Source organism: Hyperolius riggenbachi, chromosome 2 (assembly GCF_040937935.1).
Source record: "Hyperolius riggenbachi isolate aHypRig1 chromosome 2, aHypRig1.pri, whole genome shotgun sequence".
NCBI classification, from domain to species: Eukaryota; Metazoa; Chordata; class Amphibia; order Anura; family Hyperoliidae; genus Hyperolius; species Hyperolius riggenbachi.
The window spans coordinates 384,568,179-384,591,172 of NC_090647.1; the positions used below are offsets into that span (position 1 = coordinate 384,568,179).

Below are 22,994 nucleotides of genomic sequence, written 5' to 3' on the forward strand. Positions count from 1 at the left end.
ATAATACTGGTATATCAGAAGATGATGTGACAACAAATAGTAATGAGTGATTGGTGCAACAGTAGTACTGATAGGTTTAGCAATACCTCACCAGGTGGGCACTAACAGTACAGCGCCCCTCACCAGAGGCAAGGGCCCTCTGGTGAGAGTAGAGTGGTCAGACAGATCGAGTTTGGCAACAGACAGACAGATGCAGTACAAACTCGGAAGGCAGAGACAGGAAGATATAAACAGGCACAGTCGGCAGCAAGGTCAGATGGGCAGAGGTACAGAATCACTGAGCAGAAGAGTAGTCAGAACGAGCCAGAGTCATGCACAAATAATAGCACAGTAATGTATAATCTTTAAGGCTAACAAACAATTCCTATCTTGTGTGAAATCCCCGGTTTCCTCCCGGATCAAAGCACACCGGAACTATCTAAGGGTCTGAGCGCTAACACCAAGTATTTGCAACAGCAGACAAGTTGCGAGTGATACAGCTAAGCTTATGAAGCAGAGGAGACCCTTCTGGCGCCCCCCCTCCTATCAACCAATGAGGAGTGGCGAGTGTCTCCTCTGACGTCAGCCGACCGGCCGGTCAGCTGACGCACCTTCTCCCCGCATAAAGGTAACTATGTGCAACTGACAGACCCGTCCTCGGCGTGCTAGACGCCTGAGGCACGGATACACCGCTAGACAGGGAGCTGGAGGCAGTTGCGGTGATATCGCTGTTCACCGCGGCTGCCTCTCCAGCGTTTGTTATAGTACCCCCCCCCCTTGAGGCGTGGACTCCAGACACGTCCTGCATGGCTTCTCAGGATGCAACTCATGAAACTTCTTCCTAAGTTCCTCAGCATGCATGCGATGTCCCGGCACCCAAGATCTTTCCTCAGGCCCATACCCCTTCCAATGGACAAGGTACTGTACCGAGTTCAGCGCCAAATGTTGGGTAGAAACCCACACCATGTCTCCGGGTACAAAGTCCCACTCTACAGATCGCTTTCTATCAGCCTGCTTCTTCTGGGTCTGGAAGGCCTTTTCCAGGTTCCTTTTGACCATGGTCCAAATCTCCTTAAAAGATCCCTGCCACTCTTCCAAAGCAGGGAAAGGAGAAGACACCACTGGCAATGGAGAGAATTTGGGAGATCTCCCCGTCACCACCTGAAAGGGAGAAAAGCCTGAAGAGGAACTTTTCAGGTTGTTATGCGCAAATTCTGTGAATGGCAAAAACTTTGCCCATTCCAACTGCGCGTCAGCCACATAGCATTTAAGGAACTGCTCTAAAGACTGATTAACCCTCTCAGTTTGCCCATTGGTCTGTGGGTGGTAGCCGGAGGAAAATGACAGGTTCATTCCAAGATGATGACAAAAGGCTTTCCAGAATTTGGACACAAACTGGACTCCCCTATCTGACACCACATTTTCTGGTATGCCATGTAAGCGAAAATGTGTTGAATGAAGAGATCCGCCAGTTCTTGGGCAGAGGGGAGTCCGTCCAGTGGAATAAAGTGAGCCATTTTGCTTAACCTGTCGACTACCACCCATATGACTGTTTTCCCCTCGGACCTGGGGAGTTCGCCCACAAAGTCCATGGACAAATGGGTCCATGGTTCCTCAGGTACTGGCATAGACTGAAGGGTGCCCACAGGAGCTTGTCTGGATGGCTTATTACTGGCATAGACTGTACAGTTTCTGACAAACTCCCTACAATCAAGGACCAGTGATGGCCACCACACACACCTAGACAGTAAATCCTGCGTTCTGGCCACCCCAGGATGCCCTGCATTTTTATATGCATGAAACAATTGTAAAATTTGCAGCCGCAAATTAAGTGGCACAAATAGAACTCCGTCAGGTTTCCCCTCGGGAACATCCTGTTGATAGGGCCCCAATGTAAGAGACCAATCCTCCCAGGTCTCGGTGGCTGCCACGACAACTTTTTCGGGCAGAATGTTCTCGGGAGTTGGTGGCGGTACTGTCTCGGGCTCAAAACATCTAGACAGGGCATCTGCCTTGACATTTTTACTTCCTGGCTTATACGTAATGATAAACCTAACTCTCGAAAAGAATAATGACCAGCGGGCCTGTCGAGGACTAAGCCTCTTGGCCCCTTCAATATATTCCAAGTTTTTGTGGTCAGTATAGACTGTAATCATATGTTCTGCCCCCTCGAGCCAATGATGCCATTCCTCAAACACGAGTTTAATGGCTGACAGCTCTCGGTTACCGATATCGTAATTAATCTCCGCGGGAGAGAATTTACGTGAGAAGAAAGCGCATGGATGCAATCTGCCCTGGAAACCCGAGTGTTGAGACAGTACAGCCCCGACCCCAATCTCTGATGCATCCACCTCAACTATAAAAGGATAGGTGACATCGACATGTTTCAAAATAGGGGCGGAGCAAAACAAGCTCTTCAGAGATGAAAAAGCAGAGTGTGCTTCGGGTGACCAATTATAAGTGTCAGCTCCTTTTTTGGTGAGGTTAGTAAGAGGTGACACTACAGAAGAAAATCCCTTGATAATTTTCTGTAATAATTGGAAAAGCCAAGAAATCTTTGGAGTGCCTTCAACCCCATGGGCTGTGGCCACTCCAAAACGGCAGCTACTTTTTTGGGGTCCATGGAGAGTCCTGAGGTAGAAATGATATACCCCAAGAAAGGAACTTCCGGCACCTCAAAAAGACATTTCTCAATCTTTGCGTATAAAGAATGCTGTCTCAGTTTTTTCAGGACAAACTTCACATGCTCCCTGTGTTTATCTAGACTGGGTGAGAAAATCAGTATATCATCCAGATATACCACGACGAATCGTCCCAAGACCTCTCGGAAAATCTCATTGACCAACTTCTGGAAGACGGCAGGAGTGTTACACAACCCGAAGGGCATAACCAGGTACTTGTAGTGCCCGTCAGGTGTGTTAAATGCCGTCTTCCATTCGTCACCCTCTCTTATACGTACCAGGTTGTATGCCCCTCTTAGATCGAGTTTAGAAAAGACACATGCATCAGTAACCTGGGAGAACAAGTCGTCAATTAACGGGAGTGGGTAACGATTCTTTATGGTAATTTTATTCAGTTCTCGATAATCTATGCAGGGGCGAAGCCCACCGTCATTTTTTTTTTAACAAAAAAGAACCCTGCTTCGGCCGGAGACTTAGAAGGACAGATAAAACCTTTGGCAAGGTTTTCTTTAATGTAGTCCTGCATAGCGAGTTTTTCAGGAGTGGACAGGTTATACAAATGACCTCTAGGGGGCATACAACCAGGGCTTAACTCAATGGGGCAGTCAAAACTTCTGTGTGGGGGAAGTTTGTCCACCGACTTAGGACAAAAAACATCAGCAAATTCTGCATATTGTGCAAGTAACCCTTCTACTTGAATCTTGGTGGTGCAAACAGCAACTTTCTCCATACAATGATGATGGCAAAAGGAGGACCAGCTAAGCAACTGGCCGGAGCTCCAATCTATCTGAGCAGAATGCTTTTGCAGCCACGGCATCCCAAGGATCACAGTAGAAGTAGCCATTTTAAGCACAAAAAATTGTATTTGTTCTCTATGAAATACCCCCACATGACACAACAGACTCAGAGTCTGAGACAGAGGATGACTCCCTTGAAGTAGAGAATCATCCACTTCAGTGAGGACAATCTGTCTGTCTAAGGGAAGTAGGGGAATCCCCAATTTCTTAACAAAATCATAATCTATAAAATTGGCAGGTGAACCAGAGTCTATAAATGCCTGGGTAGACCAGACTTGATCTTCCCAGGAAATAGAACAAGGGAGTAGTAACCGATTATCAAGTAGAGGTAATTCTGGCTCGCCTAGGGTAGTACCTCTAGCTACTCCTAGGCGGCAGAGTTTTCCGCCTTTTTTAGGGCAGTTCTGTACTATATGGCACTTTTCTGCGCTATATAGACAGAGCCCCTCCGATCGTCTCCGATTTTTCTCGACCTCTGACAATTTAGAATGTCCGAACTGCATCGGTTCATCCTGAGGAAGAGAAGGGGTAGGAGAGGTGACAGGAACCAACCTCACAGTGTGTCTACCACAAGCTTGCCTTTGATAACGAATGCGGCGATCTATTCTTACTGCAAGTGAGATCGCATCATCAACAGTCTTGGGTTCAGAATGACTTAGCATTACATCCACAATAGGGTCGGATAACCCAGATAAGAAACAGTCTAACAAGGCAAACTGTCCCCACCTAGCCGATACTGCCCACCGTCTAAACTCTGCAGCATAGGTCTCAGCGGTGTTATGTCCCTGCCTGAGATTTTTAAGTTTCCTCAGCAGTGACTGCGATATCTGGATCATCGTATATGATAGCCATAGATTTGAAAAAATTCTGAACTGAAGTTAATGCCTCATGACCACTAGGAAGACTGTAAGCCCATGTCTGTGAATCCCCTGATAAAAGTGTTTTAATGAAGGTTACCCTCTGACTCTCAGTCCCTGATGAAACAGGTCTCATCTCAAAGTAAGAAAGGCAGCGGTTTCTGAAATTCTGAAAATCAGATGTGTGCCCTGAAAATTTTCCCGGCATAGGCATTCTAGGCTCTATAACTGGAGGGGACTGCACTGGTACAGTTGCAGTCTGGAGGGTGCTGACCATCCCAGACAGCTGAGTGATCTGAGTCTGTTGGGTATTGACCAATACGGTTAAATTATTCACCGCTGTGGTCAAGGCCTCAACCTGGTTACACAGTGCATCCGTAGACATTTTGGTCTGCTGTTCTGTATTGATTTGTGTCAGTAAAGAACAGAATTCCGATTATTAGGTGATCTGCAGTATCACCTATAATGCAGATATATACCTGATTATATGGTGATCTGCAGAATCACCTATAATACTGGTATATCAGAAGCTGATGTGACAACAAATAGTAATGAGTGATTGGTGCAACAGTAGTACTGATAGGTTTAGCAATACCTCACCAGAGGAGCTGGTGGGCACTAACAGTACAGCGCCCCTCACCAGAGTCAAGGGCCCTCTGGTGAGAGTAAAGTGGTCAGACAGATCAGGTTTGGCAACAGACAGACAGATGCAGTACAAACTCGGAAGGCAGAGACAGGAAGATATAAACAGGCAGAGTCGGCAGCAAGGTCAGATGGGCAGAGGTACAGAATCACTGAGCAGAAGAGTAGTCAGAATGAGCCAGAGTCATGCACAATTAATAACACAGTAATGTATAATCTTTAAGGCTATCAAACAATTCCTATCTTGTGTGAAATCCCCGGTTTCCTCCCAGATCAAAGCACACCGGAACTATCTAAGGGTCTGAGCGCTAACACCAAGTATTCGCAACAGCAGACAGAGTTGCGAGTGATACAGCTAGGCTTATGAAGCAGAGGAGACCCCTCTGGCACGCCCCCTCCTATCAACCAATGAGGAGCGGCGAGCGTCTCTGACGTCAGCCGACTGGCCGGTCAGCTGACGCGCCTTCTCCCCGCATAAAGGTCCTGTCTGTGTGCGCGCGCGCACGCGACAAGGCAACTCTATGTGCAACTGACAGACCCGTCATCGGCGTGCTAGACACCTGAGGCACGGATACACCGCTAGACAGGGAGCCTGGAGGCAGCTGCAATGGTAGCGCTGTTCACCGCGGCTGCCTCTCCAGCGTTTGTTACAGTTATTCTTTTATTTTTTGCTAGCTTTGTTTTTCTGTAGTTACTTGTCAGTGTTGTACTGTATAAAATAAACACTAATGATTTTAACAGATTATTTTGAAACTGTCACTCTTTTCTGTGTAAATCATGATTATGATTGAAGAAGAGAAGTACGCCGCGCTTCTGGACTGGTCGCCTAGACAACTAGACGCCAGCCCGTATTCCCCACCGATACCGCTGCGCAAGACTGGATTAGGGGAAGTGGAGGAGGTGTCACCTGACTCAGGGTGGACCAATCAGGCTCTATTGACCTGACGCTCCCGAAAGGGATACGTCAGGAACCCCTGTGGACCAATCAGGCGCTGCCTGTTAGACGCTCCCGAAAGGGTGACGTCACGGCCTGCCTGCGAATCAGCGGCTCGGGGCGGCGCCCGTTACTGGGTGCACGCTCGGCGGTGGGGCGTTCAGGAAGTGCGGTAAGCCGACTGTCATCTATTACGAAATGTATATAATTGTGTTTTCTGCCACTGTATTGTTTATTGTTGCCTCTGAAGAAGCAGTTTTGTCTGTGAAACGGCTGTTAGGCCTCTACAATCATTCTGTCAGGGATCTTGGGGATGGAATAAAAGGTGTTTGCAGCATATCCTGCTGGCTGGTGCCCGGATTTCTATGTACTTCTCTGGTTACCATGATTATGATTGAGATTCACTCTTTCCTTGAAACTGATAGCTTTGATTTATTTTCCAAAGGTTTTCTATTCCTGGTGAATGCACAGCACGATTGCTTACGTGGAGCATGCTACCCTTCAGTGGGAGACCTATTGCTTGGGAGATCCAATAACTTGAAAGCTTCCTCAACATGTGGAATGGATGAACCAGAAACCTACTGCACTCCCTATGGAGAGGTAAGTACAGACTACATTTTTAACTCAACAATCTTTGAATAGAACATCTGATTCCATACTAAACTTAAAAAAATGCAATTTAACTACTGTACACTTGAAGAAAGTTTGCCATAAGCATTGCAATGTGCCCTTTCTAACGGGATATTGAAATTAAATGTAGTAAGTTTGTACATTTTTGCTAATAATTTTTGTTCATTTGTCTAACTGTACTGTACTGTATTCAAAACCGCAGACAGACACATTAGGCTGATGACCTTCACAGACTGTTACTTAGTTACTGGCTAATAATCCATGAAGAAAGGATCCGCAACTAAACTTGGCTAGATGAAAAAGTGTCTATTCTTTTATAGACAAAAAACTATGACTAAGGGCAGACTGTAAAGGCAACGACGGGTCCTTCCTCACCTCCCGCTGGGTGGGCGTTCCAGCGACAGTTAGAAACAGCCTTATCAGTCCGCCGACAGACTGTACACATGCCGGACTGTCTGCTGAAAACCTGCCCAGTGGGAGGTGACGACGGACCCGTCGTTGCCTGTAGTCAGGAGTGTGTACGGGCCTTAATTTTATTGCACAATTTTTTTGTCATGTGGATTTTTCTAATAAAAGAATAGACACTTTTTCATCGAGCCAAGTTTGGTTGCGGATCTTTTCTTCATGGTTTATACTAGTGGCCTGGCTCTTCAGATCCTGCACCGACTGGTATGATGTATAATGGGGGTTGAGCGTTTATGAACTTGCATACTGCTTACTGGCTAATAATACTGTATGTGTTCAATCACTCCTTTGATTGAAGCTTGAACAGGGTCCTGTACTGTTGCAATGGTTGCTGAAGTTTAAAGGTTGGGAAGCAAGGCAGTTCCTGCAGGAATGATCACATGACTGCACTTTCCTTTTGAGATAAAAGGTATTTACATAGGATTTAATTGTGTGTGTGAGAAGGGGGATCTAAAAATGAACCCATTCGTCACATAAACAAATTTGCATCTTTATTATTCACCTGTCTGATAATAACTGTCCTAACTCAAAAGAAGAATGTACTTTTCAAGATAGTAGTCACATGCGTGTGATCTCTGTAAGTGAAGAATACAAATTGTCCATCAGTCTTGGTAGACAAGTTTATAACAGATGACTTTATAGCATATTCTTGTTGCAGTTCTTCTGCCCTCAGGTGTGCCTCTAGACCCTCCAAAATATCATAAGATCATTGACCACAGCTGTGGTTGCAGGCTACCTTTCCTTTTATTTGAATGGATTCACTACCTGTCAAGTGATCCTCAATGGCAGCCTAGCACTTGTGAGCAGCTAGAGGCATTTGTGGGAGGTGATAGTATGGCACATGTTCAATGATATCCCACCAGACATAACATGCAATGGTTTTTCAGTTGCACGGTAACCAAGCCATTGTAAGCCGCACACACCATCAACTATCCCAAATGTCCATATGGACTGCTTCATTTGGTTTCCTGTAAAGCTGAGCAGTTTAAACTCATAAGAGACTTTCACCACCCAGGTGAACTTGTGAGCCTCATTAAGTACATGGTGTACCAGCAGACATGGATGGAGGAACATTTAGAAAATAAAATAAGTACGTATCCCTTGCAAAATGTAAGATTTCTTAAAGCAAACTGTAAAAAAAAAAGGTTAGTAAAACTGCTAGGGGCTGAAGGAGAGTTTTATTTCAGGTAAGTATAGTGTTTTTTACTGACTCATTTTCTGATAGGTTACATGTCATAATAATAGTACTTATACTCAGTAAGCAGAGGCAATGCATTACATGATCTCTCTTTGGCAAGCATTAAAGTTTCTTTTGAGCTTTTGACATCTAGCAATAGTCAGCAAGTTTATTTTTAATAAGTGACCTTTAGATGTTTACTTACATGATTTTCATTTGATAACATTTTAATTCGGGATGTATGACTGGGAGATTGGTTTTCAGTCCTTTCAACAAATACAAATGAACAAGTTCACAATGAAAATAGCTCAGAGGGCACTGCTCCTTGCACAGGGTTTCAAGGGTAACTGCAGACAGATGTTGTAAAATGTCTGGTCTTTGTGACCTTTGTATTAAAATGGACAGTTACACGTTTCCCTTATGCCTTGTGTTTCAATTGGTAGTTGTAACGATCGGTGTCAGCACGCAGAGAGAATCTGATTATTGGCGATCTGCAGTATCACCAAGAATGCAGATATATACCTGATTATTGATGATCTGCAGTATCACCGATAATCCGATATATTGCTAACCTCTGGACACCAGCAAAAGAACACAATAAAGACAGTAATATATCACGGAAGTGTGGAAATATCCACCACACGGCAATTCCTCAGAGGTGTGGTTACCTCTGAATGGGAACCCCGTGAGTGAGATCCTCTAACCAGGCAGAGTGAGGAATCTCGACCCCTAGCAGTAATCGTCTGCTTGGGGCAGGCGTCTCGAAAAGGCAAGCCTCAGAGATAACCCTCCAGTGAGAGACGTTCCACTGAAGGGAGAAAGATCAGACAGGCAAGGGTTCAGCAACAGAGATGACGGCAGCGGTACAGGAACGGAAGGCAGAAGAGTAATCGGTAATCAGGCAGAGGTCGGCAACAAGAATCAGATAGGCAAAGGTACAATAACGTAGAGAGAGAGAGAGTAGTCAAGGATAGCCGGAGTCAAAACACAGATACAATATCAAAATACAATCCTAACTAAGGTGTGAAATCCTTAGTATCAACACCAGGGCACTGAGCTAAGGTTTGAGCGCTAACACAACAGTGTATTCACGACAGCAGACAACCTGCTACGGACACTCAAGCCCCATATGTAGCCAGAGAGCTGCCCAGCGCCGCCCCAGAGCCCCAGCCAATCAGGATACCTCCTGAGGTCAGCTGACTGGAGAGTCAGCTGAGCCTCCTACGTAGAAGGTAAAAGTCCTGCCTCCTAGCGCGCGCGTGTGACCCTCTGCCTCTGAGAAATGGAGAGGCTAGGCCCCGGGTCTGCGTCCGCCCGCGGACTGAAGTCCGCTTGCCACCATGTGAGACCCGCCGCCGTGTCGCCAGTCGCGGCAGCGGTGTACCTGCCAGCCTGCGCCGCCCGCTCCACCTTAACGACGCAGTCCGCCGGCTGAGAAGCGGAGACCGCCGCCATGCTTGACTCCGCTATGCCTCACAGTAGTTACATTTCTAAAATTCAATATGTCAGAGATTAAAAAACTGAGCTTTAAAGTACACTTGAACTCTGTCTTTTAAATTATTATTAGTTTTTTTTAGTTCTTAATCAGGATTACATACACACTTTTAGTTTGTGTCTGGGACGTATTACTCTAGAGATGTCTTGGTGTCCTGCATCCTCCACTGAGTCACCTGGGAGCCGCTGCCCCTCTCCCTTCAATATGCACAGTTACTTTAGAGGCACCTAAACTGAAGAATTCATTGTTTAATAGTAAAAAAAAAAAGAGTATCACAATGGGGCATTGCAGTACGACATAATTGAGACAATTTAACTGAGAAAGTCACACTGCAATAGTGTCTATGTACCGTTCACAGTGCATCCGGTGAACTGAGTATGGGCTATAGTATCTCAACACAGTGCATGCAGTGTTATCACATAAGACATTCATTAACAGTGGCAGTGAAGCATTCTTTTCATTGACTTATGCTTCACAGTATGTTATGCAATGGTTGCATAACGTGTGTATAATGATGTGTTCCGGTTTTTATGAAAAAAGCAATACAGTTCCCACTGTGAAGGTAGCCACAGATGCAGCTAAAACTCTTTTCAGAATTTGGTAAGAGCATGATGACAGTCCCCATGACTCCATCATAATTATTATAGAATTATGTGGAATTAACACTGAATGCATTGCAGATAATGGGTATGTCAAAATGAATTAATTTACAGATAGATTAAATTACAGATAGAAGGGATCCAAAGCTGTTAAGCCTTGAGTGTATACAAAGTTATGGCAGGTAAAATAAAGGTTTTTCTGTGTGTTCCACAGGACGGTATGTCAGATACTGGGAGGGAACACAATAAGGGATGTTCTCTTTGGTTGTTTTTCTAAACTTGGGGCATAAATAAAAATGGCAGTTTAGCCATGTGTGTGGATCTACTAAAGTTAAAGGACAACTATAATAAGAGGGATATGGAGGCTGTCATGTTTATTTATTTTTGAGCAATACTATTTGCCTTGCTATCCTGCTGATCCTTTGCCGCTAATACTTCTAGCCTTAGACCCTGAACAAGCAAGCAGCAGATCAGGTTTTTCTGACATTATTGTCAGATCTGACAAGATTAGCTTCATCAGGGGTGTAACTATAGACTCTGCAAGGGATGCAACCGCATGGGGGCCCAGAAACAGCTAGGGGCCCTGTGAGGGTAGAAATTTCTTTTCCATTTCCTGAGAGACTGACAACTAAGGGTAAAGGAGAGAAAAAAATTCTGCTCTCTGCACAATTGTTCTAATGAATGTGTCTGCTCAGGCACTGATAAGGAATCATATAGAGTTTTGCAGACACAGATTTGTAGACAGTCCCTATTCAGTGTGCAGCAGGGTCTTGTGTACAATTCCCTGCCCCCAGCCTCTTCACCCCCCCCCTCCTCCCAAGTGCTGTGTACTGTAGTGATGCTGGAGGAGTCTGCAGGGACAGTTCTACTCCATCAGAGATTGACAGAGTGAGTGTAATAAGCTGAGACTGGGAGGACACTTGTCTTTCGGTTTTCTGTATGCAAATTCTGCACACCATAGACTTGATTCACTAAACCGTGATAACTCAAATATCACACCTTACCAAAGATATCACACCATATCAAAGTTAACACGCTTTATCAGAGTAGCATAGCGAGCGATACGAACCCGCAGGGGCTCAGGGCAAGACGAGTGCCATTGCCAATTAGCGGGCATGAGTTTGTAGCGCTCGCTATGCTACTCTGATAAGATGTGTTAACATTTATAAGGTGTGATATCTTTGATAAGGTGTGATATTTGAGTTATCACGGTTTAGTGAATCAAGCCCTATGTGTGTCTGTATGTGTGAAAACATGCACGTTTTATCTCAGAAGCTAATGTAAATGATAGAGAAAATGCATGATGTGTATCACTGCTGTCTGTTTTTATCTGCATGGGGAAAACCCATTCAAGTGTGCACTAACCAATTGAATAACATTGGTTCTCAGTTTACCTGTGCAGAAAGCAGGGGAAGAGGAAGGGGGCCCCATCCAAAGTGTTGCAGGGGTGCCCAGTGTTTTCTAGTTACGCCCCTAAGTTTCATGCTTGTTTCTGGTGTTGTTCAGACAATATTGTAGCCAAATAGATTAGCAGAACTACCAGGCAAGTGGTATAGTTTAAAATGAAATAAATATGGCAGCCTCCACATTCTTCTCATTACTGCTGTCCAGGGCCGAATTTACCATTAGGTACTGTAGGCACATGCTGCCTACAGGTACTGTAGCTGACAAAGTAATGGAGAAATGACAGCTGGGCCAACCAGCACATTTGTGGTGTGGTTCGGCGAGGGTTTGTTGGTTTATGGAGGGCGAAGTCTTGTGCAGGGATGCTCATCCAGATTAACCACTTCCCGACCGCCTAACGCACAGAGGCGGCCGGGAAGTGGACCCCGCAAGGACCGCCGTATAGACAAATGGCGGTGGTCCTTGTAGGGGCATGGGCGGAGCGATCGCGTCATCCGTGACGCGATCCTCCGCCTCCGCCTGACGCCGCTCACCCGCCGCAACATCCCGCCGGCCATACGGAAGCGCCGGCGGGATTTAAAACCGACGATCGCCGCATACAAAGTGTATAATACACTTTGTAATGTTTACAAAGTGTATTATACAGGCTGCCTTCTGCCCTGGTGGTCCCAGTGTCCGAGGGACCACCAGGGCAGGCTGCAGCCACCCTAGTCTGCACCAAGCACACTGATTTTACCCCCCCCTGCCCCCTGATCACCCACAGCACCCCTCAGGACCCCCCCTGCCCACCCCCCAGACCCCTGTTTGCACCCAATCACCCCCCTAATCACCCATCAATCACTCCCTGTCACTATCTGTCAATGCTATTTTTTTTATTCCCCCCCCCTGCCTCCTGCCCCCTCCTGATCACCCCCACCCCTCAGATTCTCCCCAGACCCCCCCCCCCAGACCACCCCCCCTGTCTACTGTATGCATCTATCCCCCTGATCACCTGTCAATCACCTGTCAACCACCTGTCAATCACCCATCAATCACCCATCAATCACCCCCTGTCACTGCCACCCATCAATCAGCCCCTAACCTGCCCCTTGCGGGCAATCTGATCACCCACCCACACAAATAGATCGCCCGCAGATCCGACATCAGATCACCACCCAAGCGCAGTGTTTACATCTATTCTCTCCTCTAAACACCCACTAATTACCCATCAATCACCTATCAATCACCCCCTATCACCACCTGTCACTGTTACCCATCAGATCAGACCCTAATCTGCCCCTTGCGGGCACCCAATCACCCGCCTACACGCTCAGATTGCCCTCAGATCCCCCTTATCAATTCGCCAGGGCATTATTTACATCTGTCCTTCCCTGTAATAACCCACTGATCACCTGTCAATCACCTGTCAATCACCCATCAATCACCCCCTGTCACTGCCATCCATCAATCACCCCCTGTCACTGCCACCCATCAATCAGCCCCTTGCGGGCAATCTGATCACCCACCCACACCAATAGATCTCCCGTAGATCCGACATCAGATCACCACCCAAGCGCAGTGTTTACATCTATTCTCTCCTCTAAACACCCACTAATTACCATCAATCACCCATCAATCACCCCCTGTCACTGCCACCCATCAATCAGCCCCTTGCGGGCAATCTGATCACCCACCCACACTAATAGATCGCCCGCAGATCCGACATCAGATCACCACCCAAGCGCAGTGTTTACATCTATTCTCTCCTCTAAACACCCACTAATTACCCATCAATCACCCCCTATCACCACCTGTCACTGTTACCCATCAGATCAGACCCTAATCTGCCCCTTGCGGGCACCCAATCACCCGCCTACACGCTCAGATTGCCCTCAGACCCCCCCTTATCAATTCGCCAGTGCAATATTTACATCTCTTCTTCCCTGTAATAACCCACTGATTACCTGTCAATCACCTGTCAATCACCTATCAATCACCCACCAATCACCCCCTGTCACTGCTACCCATCAATCAACCCCTGTCACTGCCACCCATCAATCAGCCCCTAACCTGTCCCTAGCGGGCAATCTGATCACCCACCCACACCAATAGATCGCCCGCAGATCCGACGTCCAATCACCTCCCAAGTGCAGTGTTTACATCTGTTCTCTACCCTAAACACCCACTAATTACCCATCAATCACCCCCTGTCACTGCTACCTATCAGATTAGACCCCTATCTGCCCCTAGGGCACTCAATCACCCGCCCACACCCTTAGAACGCCCTCAGACCCCAGCCCTGATCACCTCGCCAGTGCATTGCTTGCATCTATTCCCCCCTCTAATCACACCTTGAGACACCCATCAATCACCTCCTGTCACCCCCTAGCACACCTACCCATCAGATCAGGCCCTAATTTGCCCCATGTGGGCTCCTGATCACTCGGCCAAACCCTCAGATCCCCCTCAGACCCCCTTCCGATCACCTCCCCAGTGCATTGATTGCATCTATTTTCCCCTCTAACCACCCCCTGAGACACCCTCAATCACCTCCTGTCACCCCCCTAGCACTCCTATCCATCAGATCAGGCCCAATACAACCTGTCATCTAAAAGGCCACCCTGCTTATGACCGGTTCCACAAAATTCGCCCCCTCATAGACCACCTGTCATCAAAATTTGCAGATGCTTATACCCCTAAACAGTCATTTTGAGACATTTGGTTTCCATACTACTCACGGTTTTGGGCCCGTAAAATGCCAGGGCGGTATAGGAACCCCACAAGTGACCCCATTTTAGAAAAAAAGACACCCCAAGGTATTCTGTTAGGTGTATGACGAGTTCATAGAAGATTTTATTTTTTGTCAAAAGTTAGCGGAAATTGATTTTTATTGTTTTTTTTCACAAAGTGTCATTTTTCACTAACTTGTGACAAAAAATAAAATCTTCTATGAACTCACCATACTCCTAACGGAATACCTTGGGGTGTCTTCTTTCTAAAATGGGGTCACTTGTGGGGTTCCTATACTGCCCTGGCATTTTAGGGGCCCTAAACCGTGAGTAGTAGTCTACAAAACAAATGCCTTAAAATGACCTGTAAATAGGACGTTGGGCCCCTTAGCACACCTAGGCTGCAAAAAAGTGTCACACATGTGGTATTGCCGTACTCAGGAGAAGTAGTATAATGTGTTTTGGGGTGTATTTTTACACATAACCATGCTGGGTGGGAGAAATCTCTCTGTAAATGGACAATTGTGTGTAAAAAAAAATCAAAAGATTGTTATTTACAGAGATATTTCTCCCACCCAGCATGGGTATGTGAAAAAATACACCACAAAACACATTATACTACTTCTCCCGAGTACGGCGGTACCACATGTGTGGCACTTTTTTACACCCTAAGTGCGCTAAGGGGCCCAAAGTCCAATGAGTACCTTTAGGATTTCACAGGTCATTTTGAGATGGGGGCTGTTCTGGAGTTGGAGGGGAGGACAGAATGCTTCCAGGGAAGAAGAGAAGTTACCTTATATTGATTTGTTTTCTAGTTTGGTTATTACGAAATACCTGTTGGTTATACCGCAAGTTCTCTAAACGACACAAGCAAGCCCAGTGCGACATGCCTCATGATTTTTATCATGGCTCACTGGTCACGGACATTATAAATACAATCACCAAGTTCGGAGACCTTGGCGTTCTGTTAAGGGAGAGGGGAGGGGGTGGGTACTTTTTGGTCAACTCTCATCTATCTTGGCTCAATGTGATTGTTAATATTTGTGAACTCGCAGTCAAACTAATAGACCCAGGGTAAAATGTCCATAAAGATCACAACATGGAATGTGAAGGGCCTCAGATCGCCTGGTAATAGGTCAATAATTTTAGGTCACTTGAAAAAAATTCATACAGAAATTGCACTACTGGAAGAAACTCATTTATCAAAAGAGCAGTTTCTATATATGAAAAAATCATGGGTAGGGCAGGTCTTTGGGTCACCAGCGCAGGGGAGAAAATCTGGGGTAATGATCCTTATTCATAAGAATTTTCAAGGGGAAATATTAGAACACAGCAATGATGAAAATGGCAGATGGGCGAGAGTTCGACTGCGGGTTCAATGCGAAGAGTATGATGTGATGAATGTATACGCACCTACAACGGAAGATAGGCAGTTTTATGTGGACCTCCTGACCAGCACGCTCTCCACAAACCCTGTTAAATTAATACAAGGAGGGGATTATAACTCATTAATGGATATAAAAGAAGATAGAACAGGTAATTCCCAAATAAGCACCACCACAAAGGTAAAATCAAAAATATTTTCTGATTATACAAGGGGGGTAGACATGCTGGATTGCTGGACAACCCTTCACCCTGACGAACAGCAATATACTTTTTACTCAGCCCCACACAACACATGGTCAAAGTTAGACTATTTTCTGATATCCCCAACGCTATCGCATCAGATAGAAACGGTGGAAATTTTAGATTTGATAATTTCTGATCACGCCCCGGTACAACTAGCACTAATTCCTACAATGCCAAGAGAAACAGACATTTTATGGAAGTTCCTGGCATACTTATACGACGATGAGGGGTTCAAAGCGATGCTTCAGCAATGGTTCTAGGAATATAGAGAGACAAATGCTGAGCACCAAAAAGACATACCAACTTAAACTAATACTGGGAGGCCTCCAAACCAGTTATGAGGGGCAAAAATCATCAGCTATGTGGCAGGCAGGAAAAAAAAGTCTAACACACAATACTTTGAATCAGTCGGTCAACTGCGTAAAGCGCATAGAGCTTTTCTTGACAACCCATCTCTAGAGAATAAGTTACTATGGTTGCGTGCTAGGGGTAATACAGATAACTGCCTCAAGAATAGGATAGAATAGCATATAAAAATCTATACTTCCACAAATATGAAAATAAGATGGGCACCCTCCTCTCACGACTATCGAAACCATCTTTTCAACACACAGTGGTTACGAGACTACGTGATGAATCCGGTCAAATAACACAAAATCCCCAAAAGATTAACTCCATTTTTAAAGCTTTTTACCAAAAACTATACCGGGGGGGGGGAATAATCAAGACCTACAACTACAAGGCCTGGAAAAACTTAAAAACTTGAAGCTCCCAAAATTAAATAATGACGACCTTGAGTATCTTAATGCAGAAATAACCTCGAGTGAGGTTCTATACACAATAAAAAATTTAACTAACTAAAAAGCGCCAGGCCCAGATGGCTTGTCCACCGAATTCTATAAAATGCTGTAGACAGACCTTGCCCCCTTACTAGTTAAACTTTACAATCACATCCTGAGGACTGGAAGTTACCCAGCATCATCTAATCTAGCATATATTAAGCTGCTCCCTAAACCTGGTAAAGATCCGATATCACCCGGCTCCTATCGACCCATATCACTAATAAACCTTGACTCCAAAATATTATCTAAAATAATGGCGGACCGATTGCCAGAATTAATGCCAAAATTAGTAACTGTCCACCAGGCAGGCTTTATAAGAAATAGGTCGGCAGTTTCAAATATACGAAAGTTACTGCTAGCACAAGATTACGCAAGGGCTTACCCGGAAACCTGCAAAAAATACGCAGTATTACTAATAGATGCAGAAAAGGCATTCGACAATGTCAGTTGGGTATGGCTAGAAGCAGTATTAAATAAATTAAACATTACAGGACTGTAACGGCCGGGTGACCGAGCCATCACCAACGGGACAGGGTCCCACCCAGGCTAGTCTATTTCAAGCCAGGTCATGCACAGGTGATCAGATACAGGTTTGAGGGATCAGGCAGGAGGGTAGTCTATTTCAAGCCAGGTCATACACAGGTGATCAGATACAGGTTTGAGGGATCAGGCAGGAGGGTAGTCTATTTCAAGCCAGGTCATACACAGGTGATCAGATACAGGTTTGAGCTTCCAGAGACTAGCTAGCACCCACGGGGCTGTGGATGAACCATACAGTGCTCAGCTAGTAACGCTTCCAGGAAGCAACAGAATGCTACAAACAAATTGCACAGAGCTAGCCAGAGACACAGCCTACATGCAGCAAGCTGAACGCTATAACCAGCGTGCGGCCGCGGACCGGAAGTACTTATATACCCTCCGGCCGCGTCACTTCCGGGTCGCCCGCCGCCTGGACGCATAGATAGTACGCATGTCCATACGCGTCTGACGCATGGTCGTACGCGTGCGACCCATGTGTCCTCTGGAACGCATGCGTCCGCCCACCGCCGCTGGAGATGCCAGCATGGGACGCAAGCCAGAAGTGCCTGGATCATTGCGGGCGCGCGGACCAGGTGGTATCATTACAAGGACACTTCAGAAATCTCATCACAGCAATGCAAACAAATCCAGGCGCTCAAATATATACCCCAGGCTTCTTGTCAAATAGATTTCAGCTACAAAAGGGCACAAGACAGGGGTGCCCCCTATCTCCAATACTTTTTAACCTAGCATTAGACCCATTAGCACGCATCTTAGAGGCAGAAGTAACAGAGATAAAAATAGGAGATGAGGTTCTATCACAAGTGCTCTTTGCAGATGACGTTATGGTCTTTATGTCAGATCCTGCCACACAGCTGAACACGGTACTTGCATTAATAAATGAGATGGGGGAAGCTAGTGGGTTCAAGATAAATAAAAATGCGAGATTATGTATCTATCTGGGAGGGCCTCTATTCCCCCACAGAGCAGTATACCTATAAAACTCTGCTCTCAAATAAAATATCTGGGTATAAATTTCCATAGAAATCCTGATTTATTATATTCCATAAACTTCTCTCATTTAATATCAGGCATCAAATGCCAACTACAAAGCTGGATGAAATTACCAATAAACCTTATGGGTCGTGCAGCCTTAATAAAATCAGTGAGTTTTGGTCGTCTGCTATACCCCTTACAGACTCTGCCTATTTTAATGAAACAAATTGATATCAAAAACCTCAATAAAGCCTTTATGGACTTTTTATGGGTTGGTCGGAAGCACAGAATTGCCCTTCACAAACTCCAAAAACCCAAAGACAAGGGAGGCATAGCCTTACCAGATATTAGGAGATACAACCTAGCCTGTATGATAAGACATTCCAGAGATTGGATAAATGGTACAAATGTGTACTCCAATTATGATCTGGAGGCAGCCTACGCTGAACCCTGGTCCCTTACGGGGCTCTTACATAGCAAGTCCTCGACTCTCCCTATTCGAGTGAAGCATAGTAAATTAATGTGTGATACTATCGCAACATGGAAAGAAGTGTGTAAGAAATTCCAAGTATCCCATCTAATTACAAAATTTATGCCATTCTGGGGCCATCCAGGCTTTCCGGTCAGTCTATTACATGGGGGTTTCCTTGATTGGGAAAAAAAAGGATTAGTAAAGATGGGTCAAATAATAAACTTGAGAAATAAACGCCTACACACATTTTCCGAAATAAGACAAGAATTTTCACTACCACCACATCACTTCCTGTATTATGGACAAGTAAGATCTCACATTGGGGGCAATCTTAGAAATATTACAAACCTGGTACAATTAAATGATATGGATAAATTCCTATCTCCCCACCTACCGAAACTATCATTAGCTCAAATACAATCAATGCTGCAGAACAGGGACCTATTATCCCACTCCAGAAGTAAAAACACAGATTTTGAGTCCTGGAACAGTGAATTAGCTGATCCAGATATAGGGAATAAAATACTGGTGGGCCTGGGGGTTTACAGGAAACTAATGACAGGAGAATCATGGAGGGAATCCCATTTTAAGTTTATCCATAGGGCAAAATATGCCTTTAACATAAAATACCCCCCCTCCCCCACACACTATAACCCAGAATGCCCCAAATGCCATCTACCTAACAGAAATCTTTTTCAGTATATGGCTATGTCCTCATATAAAAGTCTTCTGGCAGCAAGTGATAAAATACCGCCTATGCAGAATAAGATTAGAAATGGATCCAGCCTTGTTGCTCTTTAACTATTATGCTCCACAAGTGAACTCAAACGCGGACTCCAGACAACAAGTAAGGGGCATTGGCCCCCTACCACACATTGTCATCAGTGCGGCTAGGAAAGTTATCTTCAACAAATGGATATATGCCTCCCCTCCATCTATATGGGACACACAAGAGGAACTAACCCATCTGTGTAATCTAGACAAAATGGATGCTTTAATACACAAGGAGACTCGGACTAAACATTTATTCAAAACTTGGAAAGCATTCATATTGGATACTCATTCCACAGATGAAAAGAACAGACTAATGGAGCATTTCAAACACACTGGATGGTATTGCACAGCCCAATTGGGAGGTACGTTGGGGAGACTAGAGATTTCAAATTGAACTACATGACCTTATGTGGCATTTTCATAATAATTATATGAGTTCCATTCAAAACCAATTAACAGGTTTCTCACATTTTTCAAGAGATTTCTTTTGACCTATAAGAGATGAGACGTTGACCAAGGGGAGGGGGTGGTGTTTAAGGGTAAGGGTTGTTTTGGGGGTATTTAGGAGAAAACCTTATAGCATTTCCCACTTGTTTTGTTACTCATTATAATGTTATGTTATTCAAAATGCTTATTTGATGTCATTTTCAGGCGTCATGCCTGTGACTATTTGTAACTCAATAAAAACCAAATAAAATTTGTTATAAAAAAAATGGATGCTCATAGGATCAGTAAGTGTATTTCTGATTGCTATATGCAAGGGATACCTTGATCTATCTTCAGTATTGCGTTCTTCCGTACCAGAAATTAGACCTTATGTAGGATAAAGTTTGATTTCTGTTTTATTCCCTTTTAATTTGATAAGCAAATGTCTTGTCGTGTGTCTGTGATTTTTACTTTTGTTTTTGCAAATATTATTTTTGTTTATATTCTTTCTTCATTGTTCCACCTTTTGGAATACCAAATCTTTATTTAATAAGTTAGTGTTTTGTGCGGTTGAGAGAGAATAGTTTAGTAAGGTCTGCTGGGATGAGAAATAGTGTTGATTCCCTGAACATTAGCGTGTTTGGGTTCAGGTCGAGCACAGCCGAGCACCGTATGGTGCTCGGCTGCACTGTTCGGTCTCCTTCCCTCCCTTTGCAGGCAGCCAATAAGCGGCGACGATGCTTTTTCCACAGCTATGGTCACACAGCCTAGCTGGCTGTGACCAGATCTGTGATTGGCTGAGCGGGTAACCTGTTCGGGTATATAAATACCAGAACACGCGGCTGGTTCTGCCATTTGCATTCGGGTTTAGCTTGGGGTAGGTAGGACTAGGAGACAGAGCTAACGGTTAAGTGCCAGCCAGGCCAGCCACAGTGCCCCAGCCTCACCACCATTGCCAGCAGCAGCCACAGTGCCCCAGCCTCACCACTGCCAGCAGCAGCCACAGAGTCCCTGCCTCACCACTGCCAGGCATTGGCAGCCAGCAGCCACAGTGCCCCAGCCTCACCACTGGCAGCAGCCACAGTGCACCTGCCTCACCACTGCAAGCCCACTGCCAGAAGGCAGTACATCTCCCTTACGGCGCACTGGGTGAACCTTGTGGAGCCTGGGAGCGACACCTCACCCGCTATGGCACAGGTTTTGCCAACACCTCAAATAGCCAGACCTGCGTCCCTACGAGTTGATGACAGCACCTACCTCTATGGCTCCTTCTCCTCCACCACCTCTCCAAACTTTACCTCATCCGGCAGCGCTAACTCAGCAATAGGTGCGTGGAAGCGGTACAGCACAGCTGTTGCCATGCTTCAGCAGGCCTTATTAAAGCTGATCTGCCTTGAAGATAAGCAGCACACAGGTGCTGAAATTTGGAAGGGAATACAGGAACAGACCCAGTTGTGGCTGGCACCACTGGACCTGGAACCAGGAATGGTATCGGCAGTGTCCAAGGTGTGGCAAAGTTTTCTGACACCCAGGTAGCAGCCCACAGACAGCATTCGCACAGTTCCACCTCCAACACCGCTCGCCTACAGAGGATGGTCAAGGACTACATGTCAGATGGCATAGCCGTGTTCAACAATCCATCAGTCCCCTTTAATTATTGGGTTTCTAAGCTAGACACCTGGCACGAACTGGCACTGTATGCAATAGAGGTGCTGGCTTGCCCTGCCGCCAGCGTTATGTCCGAACGTTGTTTCAGTGCTGCCAGAGGCATTGTTACAGATAGGCGTATCCGCCTCTCCACAGCAAATGCAGACCATCTGACACAAATAAAAATGAATAAATCGTGAATTGGAACAGACTTCGCAACACCCCCAGACCAAGCACCATGAACATCTGTGCTGGGTTAGCGTTGCCAGTCCCAGATAGGGATAGTACTGCTTTTCAGGAATATCTGATTTCTATTATATTTATCAATGCATGACGACAAAATGCAATGGAAAAAGTACCAAAACATAGGTGGAAAAGTACTGTCAAAATTATTTTGAGCATTTGTTTGCTTGCTAGTGCTTAAAAGAAGCATTTTATTTTCAAGTTGTGAAAATTTCACCTAGGAGAAAACGCAGATGAAAAAGTGAATTGCATATGGCCCTGTAAGGGACTTACTTCAGGGATCCAGCAACATGGCCATCTCTGCCAGGAGCGGGTCGCATCCTGGCACTTCCGCATGTTGGCAACCAATCTACCACTGGTGATGCGCACACTGGGGTTCCCTCTGCCCATACTGGTGGGCAGATGTCTCTCTCCTCCAGGGCCGGGCCGAGGCAGAGGCTGGAGAGGCTCCAGCCTCAGGGCGCAGTGTAGAAGGGGGCGCACAATTCATTTAGCTGTCATTCCTAATTGTGTTTAAAGCAGAAAGAAATAAGAAAAGGGGATACATAGCAGTGACTGCAAGCCAGATAACTAGAGATTAAGGTGTTAGGGAGGCCCTGGGGTGCCTCTTAGTCTAATAGCAATCAGTGTGTGATGGCTGGGGTGGCAGGGATGGAGGGGCGCACTTTGATGTCTCAGCCTTGGGTGCAGGAGGACCTTGTCCCGGCTCTGCTCTCCTCTCCGCCGCAGTATGGTCTGAGGCGTCGACAGAGGTAGTGTCAGCTGACACTGAGGCAGGGGTTTATTTAATAAATATAACGGAGGCAGACCCCGGCTGGGGTTGAACCCTGGTCTCGCACGTCAGAGGTGATGCCCTTAACCAGTATGCTATAGCCGATAAACAGTAAGGATGTTTTGCTAGTCAGTACTGGTTAGTCAGCTGACATGTATTGCCACCTGTGTCAGCTGATCTCTCTGTCAGCTGACCCTTAAACAGGATTAATGCCTGCGTGTGATTGGCTGTTGTGTGCATGTGGCCGGCCACTGATTGAATGCTGTCAGTATTTAAACCTTGCTGTGACAGTTGCATGTTGCCTGT

The 22,994-nt window shown here is 45.7% G+C and overlaps 1 protein-coding gene across 1 annotated transcript in view; it reads left to right on the forward strand.

Moving 5' to 3' along the window:
• LAMB3 (laminin subunit beta 3) overlaps positions 1 to 22,994 on the forward strand; it is a 2,309,994-nt gene that overhangs the window by 446,725 nt on the left and 1,840,275 nt on the right. Inside the window, exon 3 of the mRNA XM_068269757.1 lies at positions 6,336 to 6,490. Coding sequence (XP_068125858.1) covers positions 6,336 to 6,490 — 155 coding nt within the window. The remainder of the gene's footprint in view (positions 1 to 6,335; positions 6,491 to 22,994) is intronic.